This window comes from Halictus rubicundus, chromosome 12 (assembly GCF_050948215.1).
Source record: "Halictus rubicundus isolate RS-2024b chromosome 12, iyHalRubi1_principal, whole genome shotgun sequence".
Lineage (NCBI taxonomy): Eukaryota > Metazoa > Arthropoda > Insecta > Hymenoptera > Halictidae > Halictus > Halictus rubicundus.
The window spans coordinates 5,033,749-5,056,011 of record NC_135160.1 but is presented as its reverse complement, the minus strand read 5'-3'; the positions used below and the strand labels follow the sequence as shown (position 1 = coordinate 5,056,011).

Below are 22,263 nucleotides of genomic sequence, written 5' to 3'. Positions count from 1 at the left end.
CAAATTAAAAAAGGTAAATTAACATACTATGCTTTCCTCTAACTTATATTTATAGTGCAATAAAAACAACAAAGTTTATGATTAAAATTAGTACAAATATATTTATTATAAACTAGTAGTATTAGATTTAGACGAATATTGTTTATGTAATCACACTTTGTTGCTTTTTCCTTAATAGAAATAAACACCTTGTTACATGATTAATAAGCGGAGAGGAGTGAAAATGGAGCAGCGTAAAATATACACGGCTGCAATCTCTCTTCACCCAGTTTTTACACTTCAGTAGCATGCCAAAAAACTTACACGGCTAAATATCTAATACATGTTTTTGTTTGTTTGTATGTGTGTGTATGTGTCTGTTTTTTTTTTAAGTGTTTCTACAATCTCTTTTTACAGAAGAAACCTTGCTCCGATACATAGTCGAACGTCGTGTCTACAGAAGAAAGGAAAACCGGTGACCTCGAAAGCCTTTTCGGTAACCTCGACAGAATGATCGAATTCCGGCTAAGATTATCATGGACGCATTCGCGGGACTCCTTCGAGAGAGTATTAAACAATTTTCGTACAAATGAGTTAACATATATGTGCCTCGCAGGGAAAGTAAGGGATTCACTCTTCCAGACAAAGACATGATGCTTCCTCCGTTTGCCCCGGAGGATAAATAAAGCTAGTACGTGGCGTTACGTTTTACTCGAGCTCGCGGAGGTGCCTCGGCTCAAATATTTGTTAATACTCGTCGTTAATATTTGTTCGTAGGTCTACGCGAGCCGGAAGTGCTCCGTGGCAACGTCGGAGGAATCTCGAGCACGTGTCTCGTCGAGTCTCGAAGAGTGAATCCTACCGAGAACATAAAATTCCGTTTAAAACGTATCACTTAATTCTTTGCTATATTATCGATCGAATATTAATTAGAGAAAAATTTACACAGTACACTTGGGGGATCGTAGAGGACCGGAAGCCGCCGAGGGGGATCGTAGCAAAGAATTAAGAGCGAAGAAAAATAAAAGAAATTTGTCTAATCGTGGTCGAACGATACAATTTTGAAGGGAAACTTGTCGAGTACACTTCACAATAAAACGGCGCATCGACACGCATACAATCAGACGCTTCTTTTTCTTTTCTTTTCTTTTTAAACAACAACGTGTAATGGTACGACCACTCGGACCGAGCTGCTTATGGTAGAGCTAGTGCGGTGTATAAACCTGGGCAAAGTAACGAACTATGGTATTCCGGTTAACTATAATCGAACGTCGAAGGTAAGAAACAGATCAGTGCCAGGTCCAGTGAACTTTGAATTAAAAATACTGTACAAGCGTTATCCTGGCGAAAATGTACAACCTGCTTTGAGCGATCTGCTTTCTTTCGCTTGAACAAATGATTGACGACCGATAAAAATGGGTCACAGAACTTCGTGAAAACACATAGAATTAATATGTACGCACACGGAGCTCTTGATTCTTACTATCAGAGAACATGTTGAAATGTTTGAACGCATTTTTCTTCCCCTTCGTTAGGTGAATGTTTCTTTAGAGCCTCGCAGAACAAGTTTCTGCGGGTGTAATGCTTTTCGTTTCCAGAAATTTTTCGATATTTAACTATCTTTTTACTTTCTTGTATTTCGCTAGTAAAATCTCCGAAGCGAGCTCATTCGGTTACTTCTTTAGTTGAGTATGTATATGTATGCATATATGTTTATACTTATATAATGTGTGTATATATATATATATATATATAAATATGTATAATTATTTATATATATATATATATATACGTCCATGAAATAATATTGCCTGTTTATGTTCTTCGAAGATTATAGACTACGAAGATATCTGCACATGTACAGTGTGTAGTACAGCTTTTTCCCTTCCTTTTTTACTAATTTCCATGAGTGGTAGTTTAATAGCTAAAATATAAACAATATATTCATTCAAATCAGCTTACTTGCGTCTCGACTGACTTTCATCCCTCCTCCTACATGTTCTCGTCCTATCAGAACCAAAATTCTATAGTCTATTTTTTCCTTATAGACACTTTCTACCTGAATATATATTATATACAAGGCAGGATTCACGCCTGCTTACTTCTTACGAACTAACATCGTACATGTTACTTATAAACAATTTTATAGAAAATTTATGTGATAAAACAACATAATAATAGTTACTTGTGAGCACAATAAACAAATTTGTACAATTTATTATGCGCTTGCTAATATATTCCATACACCTACATGAGAGAAAATTTACTCATTTCATTTTCCAGCGTTGTTTTTCCTCTAGTGAAGTAGAATGTAATGTCGCAGCAATTGGACCATTTCCCTGTTTATTAATTTCTTTTCTTTTTTTTTCTTTTTTTTTTATCTAACTGCATGCGCGCAAATTTCCATCTTTCCTCGTCTCTCATGGATTCGCATTGGGTTTACTAAAAACTCATTGCTCTAAAACGCTCGGTGGCACTGATTTGATATATTCGTTAATTATCTCCGTAATATGCATAATTACATGTATTTGAATAGATGTACATAAATAATAATGCTTGTGCACGATAAATGAATTTTGAACCACAATTCATAGACGTAATTTATTTACAAGGATAACTGAATGAAAGTCTTTTCCGTTAAACAAATCGAACGTAACGAAACAAATCGTTTTGTATTGCACGTCTTTTTCTTGTTAAATTGACATAGATCAACAATAAAAGTGAGCGTGTTACCACGTTAGAACGTATAATACAAATATCAAAATTTTTTGTTACAATCTTAATGGTAAATCGTTCGTCCTCTTTTCTTCAAGCCAAACTGCGTTTTCCCTTCATTGTTCAATTGATTATCTAGCAGGCAACGAAACGATTACTATTAAAATAGACTAAGACTGGTCCAAAATTCACTGTATGCCACTATTCAAATAAAGTACGCTCTCGCGAGGGCAAATCAAAACTGTTCACACAATTCTAATAAATAGTGGACTAACGTGTCCTATTGTTACGAACTTATGGCTACTTTCAATGTCTCTTTCCTACGTGTACTGGCACAAATCGATCCTTCTTTTTTCACTGCAGAAATTAAACGACTGACGTTTCAGTTACTGTTCTCACGTATGTTTCCCTTATATTTCTCTCTCTCTCTCTCTCTCTCTCTCTCTCTCTCTCTCTCTCTCTCTCTCTCTCTCTCTCTCGACGTTTGATTGCTTATTTCCCTTCGGAAAACTTTTCTCTCAAGCTCTTAATCTTATGGACAAAATATGTTTCTAAGGATTCCGCGCACTTAAAGAACGGCGACTCTTTCGGATTGTAATAACGACAGTTGTCGAATATCTTTGTCATGTCTCCGATGAATTCACTTAGCTTCTTGTATGATCTATCGTTTATCCTCAACTCTATTGTTTGCAGGTCTGTAATTTATTCGTTTTATTAAATATTCGAAACAGCGAACACTAATCGTAATAAACAGACAGCAGATCCTTGTGCTTTAATTTATATATTAATCATTATTTTTCCCACAAGTAATCGTTCGATCAATGAATTGAATTTGCATAAAGATCCACGGTCATGTATCAAGAGAATCTATGTGAATAGTAAATCTTGATCATGAGAAACTGATGGATTCGCTTACCCATTGGTTCTTTTATAACTTTGTAGTAATCAGGAGCTTCGTTTGGATCCACGGGTTCCATAAATGGCCAAGCGCTTTTGTGTGCCTAAATATTACCATTTTTAAATATTAATCACAAGCATTTCGAACACGTAACAAACATTGCAACTGACATTGAACATTACAAACAACACGCAGTATTTATTTTCAACCTCTTTAAAAAGAAATAAAATTATTTTGCTTCTTGATAACAAATCAAATAATGCCCCAGGCCTGTCCAACTTCAACATTCTCCCCACAGGACACAGGTCCCTTATGTCCACGATAGAAACAAATGCCATGCGCTTTTGGTGATACGATGTGTCAAATAGTGGGGGAATGTCACTCCCCTTCTTAGTGGAATAAGAAGTGGGAGAACGGGCCAACTGTGGCCCTCGGGCCGCGGGTTGGTCAGGTCTAATATAACCTATCCTTGCTTACATTATGATGTCGTTAATAATCTTAGCAATTGATGCAAACAAAAAAAGATCATCGTAAATTGTTTATCTCAGATATATTACCTGTATTTGTTTAATTAGTTTCTTCAAGAGATCGAGGTCTTTCGCATTCAGGTTCTTCATGTTGGCAAAATTAACAGAAGAGTTTCGCTGGCAATTCGGACAAACGTATTCGTCGATATTTTCTGCTTCCGATTGAAGTATGCCAACGCATCGACCGTGGAACCAATCTTGACATTTGTCACAGCATATATAAAATCTGTAAGCACATATAAATAAATATTGATGCATCTATCCAGCCCAGAAATTAACATTGATATGGCACAATAATTTTGCGTATGACGTACTGAGATTCGTCGTAAGGCTGTTTACATAGGCAATACAGTTCTTGAGTATCTCTCGCGTGTCTGCACTCGGTGCAAACAAATTCGGAAAGGGTTTTACACATTTCCTCTGTGATGCCGACACAGTCTCCGTGGAACCAATTGTTACAGAGATCGCATCCCACGTAGAATCTATTGCAAACAGTTTACAACTATTTAAAAGAACAATACTCGGTCAGTCTCATAATTAATGACACACTCTTTAAATGTGTTAAATTAAAAATGTGTTTTGTAGATTCACATAAGTTATATGTACACATGCTGAAAATTTCATTGAAATTAATTCATTGGTTTATGACCGATTGTACGTATGTGTTATGAAAGAGGTTTGTATTCTAGTACTCACTTCGTCTCATCGTAAGGTGTTCTGCACAAGCAATACAACTTCTCTTTCTTAATTCTATTGGTAGCAGATGCAGTCGATGCACCTGGTGGCGTGTTGCTACTCCCTTGCGCTTTATACTTCCTTGGCCTTCCGCCTCTATTAGGTGGGCTGACTTGTTGAGCCACTTGAGCATTAGCTTTGCGCTTTGCACTGCCTACTTTGACCTCGTCCTGCTTGTGTCTTTCTGCTTTCGTTCTTGATGCCAGCTCTGCTGACAGGTCCTTCTGTAACCAAGCAAATGATATATATATCAAACGAAATAAACAAAAAATATGGTAATGTTTACTACAACCTACTTGAATGTCTATTTGCAATTCTTTCTCCAGTAATGCTCTCTTCTTCAGGATATCCTTCTTAAGCAATTCTTTATGTCTAAACAGCAGTACCTGCATACGGGAATGCACTTGTTGCTTTCTTCTTAACTCCTGACTGTCTTTCAGCTTCGCTGCTCGATTTTTTGGCGTCGACTCGGTCTCTGTTGTCTCGACTTTTAGTACCCTTCGCAAAACAATTATCATTTGCACAACAATGAATTTCCATTTTCAATCCGAGTGGAACCGCAGAACAGCTGTCTATCTTCCGATTTCAATGATTTTTGGGTACGTTATATATCTCAACATTTTCGACAACTTTTTCCTGTGCATGATAGTGGCGGTCTCTCTTGGTTTCCGAGATATTCGCGAAAAACTAACGGTAGCACTGCATTGAATTCTGTCTATATTTGTGTGTCTGTGAGGCTGCACGTGTTAGTATTGGTGGCCACTTAACTTCTACTTAGACCAGGGCCGTGAGTAGTGGAGTCGGAGTTGGAAGTGATTTCTGATCAGTGGAGTCGGAGTTGGAAGTGATTTCTGATCAGTGGAGTCAAAGTCGGAAGGGATTTCTGATCAGTGGAGTCGGAGTCGGAGTTGAGAGAAGATATGCAGACTCCGACTCTGTGTTAGTAAATTTTACCAAAAATCAAAAATGTGTTCAAAATAATTGAAATTTGTAATAATACTATTTATATATTAAAAATACTACATTTCTATCAAGGTACAAGTAAATATTAAATTTCACTGTTTTTCCTTTCATATTTGAGAGGGAAAACCAGGAACTTTGAAGCGTGTTAGAGCAAAATTCGCATTGTACAAGCAGTTTGTTTTGTAGAAGTAGAAGTACTACAATTGTAGCAATGTTTAAAGCGTTAATTAATGAAGAAATCGCTACATCCATTTCATAACATAAATTTTTGTCTTTCATGGTGCGTAAACAACTGCCTATGCGAGACTGCAAGAAATGTCTATTGTAATTATCTCACAGATTACAGGACCTAGCTCAAACCAATATAGTCATTTTTAATTGAGTTATAACAGATATTTCTAGCAGTCTCGCATACGCGGTTGTGCATAGAACCTTTAAGCTCGTTCTATCCATGTTTTTGAAATGGCCGGCGACCAACACTAACGCATGCGGTGCCACAGACGCACCGACAGTTTCCCGCGAATATCTCGGAAACTAAGCGAGATCGCCGCTAATGTGCAAAGGAAAAAACTGTTCAAAAATATCGATTTTCACAACATATCCAGAAATCATCGAAATCGGAGGTTATAGTAAGATTCACCTGAATGTGAACTTACTTTGGTGTTTCGCGATTCTCTTGTTTTATCGCGAGTTTCTTTCTAGGCGTCTCCCACTCTCCATCCTGGTCGTTCGTTAACGATTGAGTGTTCGTCGGGGTAGTTGTCGTTGGAATGTTAGAGGTTGCTGGTCTTTTGCGCGATGGAACACGCGGCGTTGTAACCGTAGGCGTAGTGTGACTTTGATTGGTGGCTATCGAGTTTTCGACACTCCCCTTCATTTGTTTCTCTTGGTATCGTTGCAGTTGCAATAGCTTCTCCTCTATCTCCGGATTCAGATTCTCTTGTTTCAAGGCGTTTTTAATAGCTGCGAAGATTCACGATCATTACTATAACTAAGTTAGATGATAAAAAATACATTACTAAATTACCGAGTAGCTACTAACTTTGTTGGATATAGTCAGGCGTTAAAATAAACTTATTGCCCGAAGAATCGCTTCCTTCTTTCATAGTTTGCAATGGTTGCTGACCATTCGCCACGCTTGTTTTCTGTGACTCCTCGTCAGCGGGTACACTCGGCTGTCCAACTTGTTGGACAACCACTTTGGGTTTCTCGGTTGTCGCTGGAAGCTCTGGAATGCTTTCTGTTCCTGTTTGCGGTTCTGCCGAAGCCAAAATACAATTTACAAAATCAGAAAATTCTTGCCAACCCCTTCCACTACGATTTGTTTTACGGTCACAGAGATTAGAACTTCTGTAACGTTCGTAATTACTTTGAAGAAGAGGGAAGTTTATATTTATTGAACGCCTATGTATTTTCCGATGGCTATACAATCGATAACAAAATAGGATTTGTTTGGATTTCAAGGGAATTAATGACATACATATTTAGGGCATTCTGTTCAAAATCTTCATCACAAGTCTGACTTGTTATAGTGCAAGGGATTAGGGGGGTATTTTGGTTCTTCATCCTCGAAAAATCGATACTTCTTTCTTGGAATTTTCTTTACGTTTAAGTGTTTTAGAATATATGTGCAAACGGATTTTTCTTATTTCTTTTATCGTGCTAAGGGCCGAAAAATATGAAAAAATATAATTCGAAAAGGTAATTCGATTTCAAAATGCCACCATTGTATAAATCATCAAGATTTTTAATTTCTTTTAATTTGGCCATAACTAAGTACATTCATAAACAACTTCATTTTGTTGTTTTCGATTGGTAGAAAGACTGGAATTACGGCGACCGTCGAGCCATGTTTTATTGTTTTGCAAAACATGCTCTATAAAAAAAATATATAACTCATGTAATTTTGATTATTTTTACTTGAAAAAAATCACACGTGTACATCGAGTTCCAATAAATATGTAAGCAAAAAAAAAAGTCCTAAAAATTCGCGTAGAAACGGTCATGGAAAATAAAAATACCCCCTCTTCCTTAAGGAGTACGAAATTGCTGATACAAACCAGTTGCAGCTGGAGGTGAAACAGTTGATTGCTGTGCAGTCTGCGACTTTGTTGCCGGAGCGGCCGGAGTATTCACTGTTGTGGAGCTCTGAGAGCTCTGAAGAGCTTGCTGACTGTTCGGTGCTGGTTGAACAGCCAAATAAATTTTCGTAGGCCCTAGTACGCCTTGCTTTCCTGTGGTAGCTTGAGCTAAAATGCGAAAATCGTGCATCAATAAAAACGCGTTACACCTAAAAACATGCATACGACTAGACTGCAGATCTTCATGCAAATTCCCATTTTTGCAAGCCATTTTATACAAATCAGATGAAGGGAAAAGTATATTTTGCTGACTGAAGAGTGTATCATGGTGGAAATAAAAGAAAATGCAATAGATGCATAGAGATCCACGATCTACATATAACGGTATCAGATATCGAACCTTTGAGCAGTTGTTGTTTGACCTGCTGCTGCACCATGGCGAGTTGCTGCGGTGTAAAGTCTGCGCCCTGTAAACCCTGTAAGACTATGCGAGGCCCTTGAGTGGTTTGAATGACTTGGGCTGTGACGCATTTAATGACGGTGCCAGGTGGTTGACCAGCTAACAAAGATGCCTCAACGCTTCCAGGTGCTGGAGCAGTGGAGGCTTGATTGGACGCGGTCGTGTTCGTCGCGCTTGCATTTGTGGTCGCATTGCTGCCGACGGTGGTGTTTGTCGTTTCGGTGGACTGTGTTCCTGTTGTCGTTGCTGTCGTCGTTTGAGTAGTTTGTAACGCAGGAACTGAACACAAAACAAGGATCATTAATATTGAACAATCATTTCTCGGATCTTTTTCGTCTAAATTATACGAGGTAGAGCATTTAAAAAAGGTCACCTGTGTGTTTAATTTTGTTTTTTTTTTAATAAGTGGAGGCATAAAGGAAATGCTTTGTATAGGTCAATCATCTGTTTTTTTTTTTCGTTTTTTAAATGCAATGATGTGTTTTTTACTTTAATATTCTGGAACGGTATTTCAAGTCGAATACAATGGCCTGTGTTACGAAGGTCATTCGAGGTCAACTGTTTTGAAAGCTCCACCTTGTCATACGTTAGTTTAAAAAAGCGAACCTTGTTGCTTATTCGGTGTGACAGTATTTTTAACTATAATACTACTATTCGCTGAATTTAAATGCACAATTTGATTGCCCGTCGGTGTACTACGAATCACTACTTGATGGCCACCGATTGTCGTTAACTGAGCTTTGCCTGTTGCAAGTTGCTGAGCTAGATTCGCATTGGTGACTACTATTTGATTACCACTGATCACTTGGCCACTAGAAGATAGAACCTGCAAATTCATAACACATTAATACTTCTGCATAATGCTTCGCAACACAATTGCGCCGGTGATTGTGAAAGCGGCGCAAGTCAAAATTCCAAATAATTATATATTAAACATTACGTATTATATGTTACCACGGTAAAGTATTTTTCAGACGCAGAGGTCTAAATATCTCGAAGAAAGAAGACGTGACTTATTTCACTTTCATAATCACCGGCATAATTTGCATTTCACGGAGTTACCGCTTTACACGTACTTGTGCACCCTGGACAAGTTGCCCGGTGTTAGCCACCACAATAGCGTTTTTGGTTGCTTGCGTTGGTGTCGCGATCGCCACGGTTGTTGCTGGACGTTGCGCACCCGGTTGCGGTTGCTGCGCTGCCTGCAGTTGTTGCGTTGAATTCGCTGCTGCTTTAGCTGGACTAGCCTTGCTAGCTGTAGCGTTGGGTGTTGCAGCCGCTTTGGTTCCGCTCGTTGTGGTAGCGGGTTTCGTCTTGAAGAATGTTTCATAATTTAATAAGCTATTCTAATACTTCAATACAGTAAGTTCTCGCTTGTTGCGCTGCCTGCCGTTTTTCCCGTATCAACCAATTTCGACGAAATTTTCAGAATGTATATAATCGACACAGATCTACGAAACGAGCGACTACCTGCTGTATCGTCATACTTCAAAAAAATATTACCTGTGTAGTTGAACTGTTCGCAGTAGATTGCGCGGGGGTGGTCGCAATCGCTTGACCAGTGTTCAACACATGCAACTTTCCATCCGGCATTTGAACTAATTGCTGACCAGGCATCAAACCTCGAACTTGCAGCTTCCCATCCGGTCCTCTTAAAATCTGTACCTTCTGTTGAATTTGTTGCACAGGTGCTGCTTCGTGAAAAGAGAAAAGAAATTGATCAACTGAAGATGTCACAAACACGTCTACGCTATTATAACATCGAATCGAATAAATACCTGCTTGGCCAGAAACTTTGATCAGCGACTGCTGATTTCCAGATTGCAACTGTGTTTTCGGCAAAATGCTTGTAGGCCCGGAAACAACTTTTGTTGTACCATCAGCCGCTATTTGAAACAAATATGAAACGTTGAATAAGTACACATCGAATTGTAATATGTTTTATGTATATGATAAATAGACTGCGGATCTTCATGCAAAATAATAATTGTCCAAGTCAGTTGTACGACACCGAAGCTAAATGAAAAAGTATTTTCGCTTTTAATCGTCTTAAAAAGTCGAAAATAATGTAACAATATTTTTAAATGTTTCTAATGTCTTGTTGGTTTTGTAGTTGACTTGATTATAAATGCGTAAAATTCGCAGTCTAGTGATAAATTGATATTTACATTTCGTCATATAAATACGCCTGGTTCCGATGAAAGTCTTGTTTTGTGTAGGAGTCGTCAGAAGGGAAGTTAGTTGTGATTTAGTTCCGCTATTTGGATTCGCTGGTATCGCTACCTTCGAAACCAATTTCACCGTGCCGTCTGTGATACACATGGAATAATCTCAAATTAATTTCAACTTCAACAATAATGCGTTCGTAAATTTAATTGAATAGAGTGGCTCTCACCATGAGCAGAGTTAGTAGTGACTTTAACAAGTTGCGTGGCCGTGGCAGAGTTAGCCGGACTCTTCAGCGTCTCTAAAGCCCTCTTTTGCTGATGGGCAGCTCTCTGCATGCGCAATTGTTGTTCCATTTTCTCTTTGATCTCCTCCGGCGTTGCTTTACCGCTAACAAGCTGATCACCCAACCCTACAGTGGACCCTGAATTTCTGTTCGAACCAGCACCTGCAGATTGTGGCTGACCCGATCGACTCCTAGTAATAATCTGGGCATTAGCCTTCTCTAACCTGGAGAGGACACACATCAAGAGGAGGGTTAGTATCAGATGGTGTTAAACAAGGATAGGTCAGACATCGAGTGATCTTATAAGGTGAAAGTGTCAGGTGTCGAATGCAACTTCTATTAACACGTTGATTGTCATCTCATTCACATTTGAGAAGTATTTATACAGACTCAACACTTTATCTACCAGACAACCTATTAACCCCTCGGACCCGATATCAGTTTCTGTGGTCGCACATTAATTTTTGTGGTCGCTGAATCGGCAATCAACGTGTCAACAAATTTTATTATCGTTGAATAAATCCAGAAAATATAGTGAAAAGAAATATTCATTGCAACGACACTTTTAAAATAGAAACTTTAGTACAATCGTTCGACATTCTGTACTACCATACCTGTCGCCGTACTGTTTAATTTCCCACAATTCTAATTTATCCTCATCAACCCACTCCTCTGTAACTTGTGGCTCGGTGCTTTGCGGCGATTCTGGACGTTTTCTTTTTCTAAGACCGCTTCTTATAGACGTTACCTCTGTGAAAAATGATTTGTATTAATATGTAAGAATATAGGTAAGGTAGAATATTTGGAAAAAGAGGGGAAAGAGGACAGCCAAAGGCTAAACCATCAAGGAAGGAAACCGGATCTGGCCAGAAGACGAGAAAAGAAAATGTATATAAAGTTTCAACTGAATTGCAAAATAAATTCCAAAATAAATAAATGAACAACATAATGATTTGTTACTCGTTATGCTAACCTCTGACTTGTTTCGGCAATTCCAAAGGTATGACAACCTTCCTGCGTAAGTACTGTGTTTTATCTAGAAATTGACCAACATGACGGTGCTTGAGTATCTCTAACGACATGATTTCTGTGTCTGTTGTGATCTGATGTTTGCCATCCGTGGACAATGGCTTCGCGGCCATGTCGTCCCATCGAAGACATCCCCATAATATTCTTAATTGTAGAGCTGCCGCTGATAGTGATTTTATCCCCACTGTTCGGTACAACCAACAAGTCTTGAACAGTGGTCTAGGACACGGATACGGCCATACAGACATGTTAGCCTGAAATAAAAAACGTGTTACGCCGAGTACGCTAACTTTTCTACCGTTGACACGAACGTGAAGAACGTGTATACCTTAGCAACATGATGGAATCCTTGAACTGGCATTCGTCCACCGACCCTAGCCAATTTTCGTAACTCGTGTTGCGGAAGCAGTAATATACTACGATGCTTATTCTTTGTGCAAAATGTGGAACACAACGGGTACTTGACCGGGGTACGCTTCTTTTTCCTATCCGCTAATGAAATCGAGACTTTCTTCAAGTAAATCTTTCCCTCGGTCGAAACGGCACTGTAAACTCTCTCTGTGCCGTCAGCATTCAATTCTTTGGCAACTGTACTCCTCTGCACGGTTCTGCCTCTTCGATTGACAATCGTTGTCTTCTGCCCCGTGCTGTTAACAACGACCAATATTGTTCAAAGTAATTCACTCTCAACGCAAAAATATGTAATTGACACTTTGACGACCGCTGTCACGCTCGTGTAATCATACTATGAAATACCGAGAAAAATTAACCATCATGCGGTCTTTTGGTCATTTCTGACAAAAGTTGTGCCCGCATTTCATTTCATGTAAAAACTGTGCGATGTACTTCCCGATTACTTTATCAGTATTATAAGAAGAATACACCGGCGACGTGTGACAGTCAACGAGCAAAATGCGCGGCCATCGAAGTGTTAAAAACAAAATATAATATTCATTACCTAGTTTTCACTTCGGACGAAAATGTAACTGAATTTTTCGAAGTCGTGTTTTCCTTCATACTCTGCACTACACCGTCTACAGTCTTTACAGTCTGCTGCGTTGTGGTTACGGTTGTAGTGGTGACTACGTTACTCGTTGTAGTCATCACTACGTCTACATTTTCTGAATTTCCATTGTTGTCTGCTTTCTGATTAGATTCAACTTTAATTCTCTTGGCAGGGGGTGAAGCTATATCTCTCACCACGTTGGTAGCTGGCGTTTCTTCCTTGCAGTGCGTTGCCAACGCCACCGCTGACTCCAAATCTTTTTTAATCGCTTCTTTGCTCTCGTCAGTTCCTTCCGTCTTTATTCCACTTTGTTGCGCCTGTGCCGCGGATGTATTAACCACCAAAGCGGTCGACGATTGATTGTTATTCAAAGCATTGGCCTTTCTCAACAGTGTGATAAGATCACGCTTTAATCTGGCCTTTTGGAGACATATGGGAGAGTAACATGTAGACGTTAGACTCTGCGTCGTGCTGCCAATCTTCCCCGGCGGCGTCGTCATGTTGCAATACCGTGAATAACAAGTACTATTCTTGGTGAGTCTCATAATATTCGCATACTGTGCTTTGACGTGCTGAATACGCTTCCCTATTACAGCCAGCATCTCTCTGGCCGACGTGGATATCGTTTTACTAGGCTGTTTTCCAGTAAGTATACTTTGCAGAGTATGTTCGCCACCGTCCGTATCGCTTTCTTCATTATTCTCAATGTCGACTTCAGACTCTCCTTCAGTCTTTTGACTCGCAGGTTGATTCTGCTGTTCTTTTGATTTTTCCTGAAAAGCAACAAAGATTAATTGAGAATAGTTTAGGATCAGAGTTGGTCATTATTGGAATAAAATTTTTTTTGGTAGCAAATAACGAATGAAATTTTATTCGTTATTCGATCACAGTTCCTCGAATCGTTAGCCGTTATTCTTTCATTCGTTATACTGTAGTCTGCCGATGTAACAATCGACTCGCCTTTGAACTAGCTGGCGATCAAGGTGATAAATAGGTGTATTCGTCAATTGTGCAAAATACGCGCATTTACTTACAGTCTGTAATAATCTTCTTTCTTCCAAAAGCTTCAAGTGTGTTCTACGCGCTAGAAAATCGTCGATCCTGATCTTTTTCGCAATTTTTGGATAATGGAGTCTTCCGTTGGTAGTCAGCGCTTTGGTGATGTCGATTTCTTCGAATTCTTTGATTGGAGTGAAAACTTTCTCGATTTTTATACCTGCTAAGACTATAAGAGAAATGAAACAAGTTAATAATTAAACGAACCTGTGGACAAAACTAAAACTTGCTTACGATACGTACATGACAAATTCATTTTTGTTTCCTGCTTAACCGATTGCGAATCTGTTTTAGAGTCTGCGTCATCCGACTTTGTGGTCGTCTCTGCGTTATTCTTTTCAGTCGGTTCCGACTTTACATTTTCCGCTTTGCATTCTTGCTTTACCGATGTATCCATAGCATCCTTAGAGGTCTCCTCTTCTTTGATCTCCTGCTTGACTTTCACTTCCACGTTTTCCTCCTTTTTCGATGGACAGTACTCCTTGATCAAGAATTCGTACGTGGGAGGATCCAGAGCTAATATCTTCAATCCCTCTTGATCTCTGATTTGTACCATGATCTTTTGCGGACCCATCCGAAGACCTAACTTCGTCATATCGGAGAGTTTGTAGCGGCGACTAGCAGACACCCACAGCCAACCGCCTTGTCCATGGATTCTGTACTCTTCCCCTTTCTGTTTCCACACTTGATGTTTCAAGCCTAACGTGTACTTGACGAAATTAAACAAACGGTTTCGTTCCTCCTCGTCTTCTCTCTCCTTCTTGTCTTTCTTATCCTGCCGCTTCTTCTCCTCTCTTTCGAGAGCCGTTACTCTTTGCAACTTCACATGTCCGAGCTGATCGTGCCATACACTGGCAAACACCACCGACTTAATGCACGCCTGTAACACAATCAGAGCTCGTGCAAAATCTCTGGGATTTATGCATGCGCCCACTGCCGTGGTCCAAGGTTTGCGCAGAAGAGGCCAGTTGGTGTGCATATACGGTGCCTGAATGCTACTCTCGAGTTGGAGGATCGTTTGACGGAGGGTGCTAACCAAAAGAGCCCGGGTTCCAGTCAAACTTCCCACCCATTTGAACTCGGACGCCTGAGTGAGCGAGAATTTGTGCGACAAGTGTCTCTTTTTGTCGCGTTCCTCGTTGCGCTGGGCTTTATTCAGAGCGATAGGGTTCGTGCTGTACTGATTCACGTACGATTTGAAGGTGTTGTCCATTCCCAGCTTGAAGAGGTGAGTACCAGAAGCTATTTGGTGGGCTTTCTGCCTTGTCAATCGTGTACCGTCTCCCTCTTCCTTCAAACTTTTATCCAACTTTTCCAACTCTTCTTTCGATATTTGTGTACCGGTGCGTCTCTTCAAATCGTCCATGTTGAATGTTCTGGGCTGTAAAGACCCTGTTTTTGATCTTGTTACGATTGTGTGCTTCTTACCTGCGGAATTAACGTAACTCGTTTTAGTATTTTTCTTTTAACAAATACGTGAAATTTCACAACTTACCGTCTTTACCAATTTTCGAAATACCCTCTTCACCTTCCAAAGCTTCTTCGTCAATCTCTTCAGAGGATGATGTAGACATCTTCACATTTTTATTCGCTGCATCTACATCAGCATCTACACTATCTACTTCTACATTTTCTGCTACTGTCTCGGGAGCATTTTCTCTCGTAGACGACTCCTCGGCTGGCTTCGCTTCTTGATCTGTTACGGCAGCCAACTGTGCTTCAAGAGAATCCGAACCTTCGTGTATTCTGCGTACCATATCTTCAGCCTCTTGTCTTTGCTTCTCTTTCTTATCTTCTTCTTCTTTCTCTTGCTTCTCTTGCCGTTCTTTTTGCAATTTTAATATGAGACCTAGAAGAATTAAAACGTTAAGCAGTGCACCTTAGAAATTCATTCAACACACACATATAAAAACAGTATATCTGAACTTACTATTTTCTACTTCTAGGTACGACTTCTTGTTACCCTTAAATTGATTAGTAATTGATTCTGTAAGTTCCATTTGTCGTACAATTTCGTCTTTGTAATCTGATAATTCACGGTACAGCGCAACTTCCATTTCAGTACGATCTAATGTCAGTAACAATTCGTCTAATTGCAAAGGTGTGCTATAATACCAAACCTCACCGTCGTCACTTTCACTGTAATAAGACAATTGTAATATTAACATAGAAAGAGTGTTTTAATGAAACTTTCTATTCTTTTAATGAGCTGTAGCTTACACAAAAACTCTTCTAGCAAGAAACCAATATTTCCTGCCATGTCTGTCAAATCCTAAATGTTCCTGACGGCATAGCGAACCGTTCTTCTCAACATCAGGTATACAATCCGCAACACCAGTCACTTTATGAGCTTTACATGTACTACACTGCCAGTCCTCTGTAGGAACATCGACTAACGGAGGTTCGACGCACTCTAAGTGAAATACAGCTGGGCAGGTTTCACAACATAGCAAATCGCCCAACCGATGGCAAACTCTGCAGTGATCATCGTAATGCATATTTCCTGAAAAAAAGAAGTGAATATTGTATACATGAAAATAATAATGCACTGAAAACAAAGTAGTTTCAAACTAACAAATGTTTCTGCTTTCTTTCTGTTACTAATTCAATCATAAATCAAAATTACAAAAATAGGAGAAGTAAACTTTGATCAATGTAATTATCAAATAAAACATAAAAAATATTGATATTTTTCAATGAAGAAAGGAAGATTAGTTCTTCAGCATGGACACATTCATTTCTCCTGCTGATTTAGTCAAACATTTATGTTAAATATACTGAAAAAAATGCCATTAAATATTGTTTAAAATATACCTTCGTGCAGCAGATCTTCTCTTACAGGATTCGTAATTAAAAACTGATCTGTTAAAAACTGGAGCACCTTGAGTCTGTCCTCGATAGAAGTGAACGGATATTCGCAAGTCGATAATATATGTAGAATATTCTCGTCGAAGCACTTGTCGCTTTCTACGTAAGAGCGTAGCACTTCTGGCCAAGACATCGGATCCACAAAATATAAACTAACATTCACAGAGTCTTTCTGATCGAGAGGACCGAAGTGTGTCTGCTGTGAATCCTCTTCCCTAAGGAGAGCTTTGATGAGCATCGTATGTATCTCCGCCAGTAAGTTGGTTTGATCCTCGCAAATAAGGGCAGCACAGAAATCCTCGAACCTAAAGGCCGATAAGCGTACCAGAGTACGAAAGTGTCTCAACACTTCGTAGATCGATAAAGACGGCATAACGTATTCCTTAGGGACTAATAGGTCATCCGAAGATTTAGGTAGTACCAACGACGGCAGTTCCCTGTTCTGGAGCCATAGCGGTTCAGGGCTAGGAGGCCTCTGTTGACTGAGCAACGTTTTACGGGGAGTGCCACTGGTGGTGCTATAACTAGAGAGGGAAAAGTCACTGTCACTCGACGGATCAGGTTCTTCTATACTTTCCGATGACTCTACATCGCTTTGCAGGGGGTCCTCTTCCACTTCGCTCTTCTCGCTGGACTCGTCGCCGAAGTCCGATCCGTAATGGTACTCGGAATCGTTGTAGTCAACATTAGTATTGTAACCTCGGCGGTGATATACTCCAGAACCTGAGTGGCCACCCTTGCGCGAATGTCTTTCTCTGGGTCCCCGTGATTTTCGAGTTCTGGTGCTTCGTCTGCTCTCCTCGCTCTCAACCGGTGACGACGGCCTCGACGGTGTTGGCGTACTCGGCTGTGAGTTTGGCGTTTCCGAACCCTTGTTTTGCAGATACTTTGGCTTCTTCATCAGATGATACTGAAACTTTTTCGGCCTTTCCATGACCACCGACTTGGGGGGTCGGCCCCGTCTCTTCGACCCTCTCCCCGTCATTGTCCGTCACGCACTGTCAACGAAATGGCACTTACTTAACACGTGGTTTGTGAAAACGCGCGCTTGTAAACAAATACAAATGACACCGTAGCAATGAAATGGAACTCATGTTTGTACTCTGATCTTTGCGCCATTTTTCGGCTACGGTCACGTGACCAAACACAATTCTTTCATGATCAACGGCTCGGTACGATCTCGCGTGGCTTCTATCCTCCTATCGACAAACGACGATCAACCGCCCGCGATAATAAAAACCCGATTTTCCAACCGATAACGGCGAAACTATGTACGGGAAAATCATTCACTGACGCGAGTGTAAGGGGTATTTACAATATCGGATCCTCGAAGAGAGCGCTGCTCCAATTGGTTCATCGAATCGCCGCCATGTCTGGCCTCGAACGCATCTACTTAAAAAGTCGACGAAATCTTCGATGAAATTTTCGGCTTTCCGTCTGGGAATGATATACGGCTCGACCGTGTCCCCTGCGAACGTATTTCAATGGGATTCATGCGATCCGGGGTCCATGCGATCGCTTTTTCATTTCTCACGAAACGTACGGAAGGTCCAATCGCTTTCACCGTAACTACACAAGATCCTGTCAGATCAACAATAGGTGGCGACATGCGCGGTTGGAAAAACGCGTATTCTAACCGCACTTCCGATAAAAACCACTCGCCTTTTCCTCGTTGGTTTACCCTCGTTACGCGTCCTCTATTACACCGTATTTTAATTCACCATTGGTTTTTTACGGGCCACCAAATCGAGCAACAAATTCGCGTAACTCAATCACACACGAATTCGCTGTTACCCGCAAGAGAGAAATCTAACCTTAGTTTCGGAGAAGCTTCGACAGAGGACACCACCTGATCTTCAATTTGTCGCACCTCGTTATGTCGGTACATATTTTTTCAACATGTACCGTCGTATCAATTAAAAATCATCGTGTTTTTTAGCAGGGAATGTTTTCGACATGTTCGCCAAGCAAATTCTTCGATAATAGATTTTTACCGATTTCGGAGAAACAAGCGACTATCGCGACATCTTCGGCGTTCGAAACTAGAATTCTGTAAAGTTTAAACGCGAATGTCGTATCGTCTATTCTTTTACTATAGAGGCTACAATTATCGATGCTTTTACCTCGTAAATATTCAATTATATCGTGAGAAGTAAACAATTCTACTTGGAAGTTGAATGAACTTCTGTAACGTGCGTAACAATCGAAGCACAATACAAATGTTGCAATACGCGAATAATCCCTATGGTACCATAGGGATTATTGGTAGTAATCTCTAATGTTTATGAAAGTCAAATTTAATAATGATTGTATGAAAAAGCATTCAATAGTAACTTCGTAATTTATGAAAACTTAGAAGGGGTTTGATTAAATTATTATGAAATATTTCAATAAATTTAATTATAATTTATAAATCATAATTAATAAAATTTAATATGAATAAACTTTAAAAATGCATTAAAATAAGGGTTAATGTAGTCAATATTAAATAAAAAAATAAATGAAAGTTTGAGTGAGAAATTTAAATTAAGGTAAGCATCAGCAGCTGAACTATTGTTTTAAGTTAATTTTTTTAATTGTTACAAAATTCATCAATACATCACACGAATAATCTCTATGAACGTATCCGTCAGTCGCGGCAAGGAAATGTACTAATCGTTACAGCTATACAAATATGTAAATAAAGAAATCGTAACTCACAAGTTCAGCTAAAAGACATAAATATGTGGGTATGTAATTCCTGGTAATGTTTACATTGACATTTTTATGTCCCTGTCCTCTTGATACGTTCGCATTCAAAGAGAGAAACAATTCGTTCCCTTGTATCGAATAATTCGCTGAGCTCACGAAAATAATTTTGCGATATATTGCGCGGAGACTGCATAGAAAATTCGAATAAAACCGATGAGATTTTGGCATCATGTAATTTCGCGAAGAGTTACGGGCGCCATCTTTGAAAACGGATGTGTCGGCGTTGGTCAGTGGTTGTCGGAAAGTCAGCAGCGGCGACACGAGACACACGAGACCGCGACGGTGACAGGTGGTGGGGGATGAAAGAAAAATGGCTGTCTAACGAAAATCGAGAAATACGAAAAACGAACGAGAGTGTGATGATCAATTGTGAGCAGGAATTATTGTTTTTTTTCGCGAATTAACGAACGCCGAGGCGAGCGAAATGCGCAATGAAATGGCGATGTACGCCTTGAAACCGGTCGTCTCTCTTCCGGACACGTTGCACCATTCGAAACCGATGTACGAAATGCGAAATATTCACAAGGAACGATCCAGGGACGACCATACGGAAGCCGAGAACAAGATCGTGCCTGATATCACAGAGCAGGTTATCAGCTTTTTGAAGGTTTTCATCATTTCTGTACCTCATGCCGGCACGAAGACGCGCGCTACGATAATTTCTACTAGAATCGAACGGTTTTTTACTCACGCTTCGACCGTGCATGGTAGCTTCGAGCCTTTCCTCTGTCTCGAGCTTGTTGTGCATGACTCCTCCCAAAATTTCCACAAGCACTAATCACGATCGACCGGGAATATGGTTCTACAGGCTTGATCGATGCGTGCCCCTCCAATTTTTCGTCTAACAGGACACCGACGCGGCTGTCGTGCACGAAAAATTCGGCTCGGTCAAAGGATAAGCGGGAAACGCGGAGATAATTATTATAGAAGAAGGGCAAGCTTACTAAATTAGAACTGCACTGAAAGCTACAAAGTACAGTTGTATAACCAAACACACAGAAAACCTAACCCACTGTGATGTGTGCACCATGTAGCTGTTTACTGGTCCCAATCAACAATGTTACTGGTCAACTGTCAAATCTATAATCCATGACTCTTGCACCTTTTTTTTTTTTTAGAAAAATTTTTTCTTACCATGCATCCGTCAGAGATGCATAGTAGGTCAAAAAAGTATTTGGACATTCAGATTTTTTGCAATAATGGAAATTAGAATTAGAGCATTTTGATTTATTGTGAACCAATCTTTTAGTAGTTGTACATTGATATAATATGCTAGTATAGAAATGGTAGTAATTTGTCATTGGCAAAATAATGCGAAAAGAAAGAAAATCTTATAATAAAAAAGGTATTAGTACTCTGTTCGTTCGTATAATAACGTACATTTGGGATCGTCGTCATTTGTGAAGTTGATGCTGCAATGCTTAGTTGTAGGACTGTTACACACGTGGTAAAAATATGTTTTATTTCAGTGTCCTCTACCAGAATATAATTTATTAGAAGCGAGGCAGGAGAAAATATTGGCTCAGCTCGCGGATCTTAAGAAACAAGTCTCGACTCTTTGTAATTTATTAAAGCGAACCAATCAGACTGCACCACTCGAAATATGCAACAAAAGCCAGGTACCATTCGACTTGTTAATCTTTAAAACAAAGAATTAGAAGAGTAATGTTTCCATTAACTTTTCCAGGATACTGTTGTCATGCCAGGTGTCACTGTATATCTAATCATAAATGCGAATCCAAAGATGCTTCCTTATTCCGTGTTAGCTTTACAACAAGTGTGGATGGACACTGATATTAGAATAGAAACTTATGTTCACTCAAGTATCAATGAGCAAATTCCTTCGATCGAACAATCAATTACACAATCTCCTAGGAAAAATGTTGTCAACTTACAATTGATTTGGAAAGATGGTAAAATACATTTATGTGAACAGATAAATTTATTTAACAATGAATGCATTTTTATGCGTACTTTTTGACTTGCAGTTGCAGATCTTGAACTTGTGTCTGGTCTACGTGGTTACAATATAACGGGTGAAATTAATTTTCTAAGACATCTTAGCAGGCTGATAAGCTCACACAATTATGAGAACTCTATGTGTCCAGAAAATGTAAATAGAATCGACTGGATACTAGATTTGTGCCACTCAATACGCTATCAAAGTACATTGAAAAGAAAGCAAGAATTAATCTCATTACTAGTTGATAAATTAAATATCAATTCATCTGATAAAAAGGAGTTTGATATAGCAGACATTGCAGTGTGGAGCACAATTAAACAAGTCTTTCCAAAGTGTCCGCCAAAGCTCGAAAAATGGTTTATAGCCTGTGAGAAACGTTTTTATCAATAAATGTTTTTTACTAAGCATATATTCGATTACTTAATCTCAATGGTCAGAAGTATGATAAGACATGATGAATAAAATTGCATAAATTTTATTAAAAGATTAACATGTATTTGAAATATCTCATACATGTATATTATGCTTCGAATGCGCTTTGATTAAATATGCTATCGGTACATAGAAATGTATGAAGAAGTAGTTCCGTTCTTCAACTAAAGTATTTATTGGCAGTGTTGCAAAGATTTTCCTCATATTTTCTGGAATAAAAAAGTTACTTCGCTATGACACAGGACGGTAATGATGACAGATGTTAACAAATAGTAAAATTAACGCTATATTTAACCGAAACTAGAAAGCAAGTCTTTAAACTTACAGAACGACGCGTCTCGAATACAC

At 39.4% G+C, this 22,263-nt stretch overlaps 2 protein-coding genes across 6 annotated transcripts; one reads left to right on the top strand and one right to left on the bottom strand.

The window, feature by feature from the left end:
• Positions 1-323: 323 nt before the first annotated feature.
• On the bottom strand, positions 324-20,865 carry E(bx) (nucleosome-remodeling factor subunit NURF301 E(bx)). 4 transcript variants are annotated; one of them, XM_076797586.1, is made up of 27 exons: positions 20,212-20,865; positions 16,716-17,767; positions 16,122-16,404; positions 15,832-16,040; positions 15,397-15,750; positions 14,145-15,329; positions 13,880-14,070; positions 12,798-13,618; positions 12,168-12,486; positions 11,784-12,093; positions 11,425-11,560; positions 10,754-11,034; positions 10,527-10,667; positions 10,137-10,244; positions 9,862-10,049; positions 9,435-9,671; positions 8,965-9,184; positions 8,299-8,637; positions 7,878-8,066; positions 6,860-7,075; positions 6,474-6,780; positions 5,151-5,352; positions 4,816-5,078; positions 4,434-4,601; positions 4,150-4,345; positions 3,611-3,695; positions 324-3,389 (listed from the first exon to the last, which is right to left on the bottom strand). In XM_076797586.1, the coding sequence occupies exons 2-27, from the start codon at positions 17,752-17,754 to the stop codon at positions 3,187-3,189; spliced, it is 8,190 nt and encodes a 2,729-aa protein (XP_076653701.1). In that variant the 5' UTR covers positions 17,755-17,767; positions 20,212-20,865; the 3' UTR covers positions 324-3,186. The 4 variants fall into 4 exon arrangements, with proteins under 4 accessions (XP_076653701.1, XP_076653702.1, XP_076653703.1 ...); XM_076797587.1 differs by lacking the exon at positions 20,212-20,865 and adding an exon at positions 18,085-18,631; XM_076797588.1 differs by lacking the exon at positions 20,212-20,865 and having other exon boundaries at positions 4,816-5,075; positions 16,716-18,632.
• LOC143359587 (putative aminoacyl tRNA synthase complex-interacting multifunctional protein 2) lies at positions 19,735-21,890 on the top strand. 2 transcript variants are annotated; one of them, XM_076797612.1, is made up of 4 exons: positions 19,735-20,127; positions 20,990-21,139; positions 21,208-21,433; positions 21,509-21,890. In XM_076797612.1, the coding sequence occupies exons 1-4, from the start codon at positions 19,945-19,947 to the stop codon at positions 21,871-21,873; spliced, it is 924 nt and encodes a 307-aa protein (XP_076653727.1). In that variant the 5' UTR covers positions 19,735-19,944; the 3' UTR covers positions 21,874-21,890. The 2 variants fall into 2 exon arrangements, with proteins under 2 accessions (XP_076653727.1, XP_076653728.1); XM_076797613.1 differs by having other exon boundaries at positions 19,736-20,109.
• The last annotated feature ends 373 nt before the right edge of the window (positions 21,891-22,263 follow it).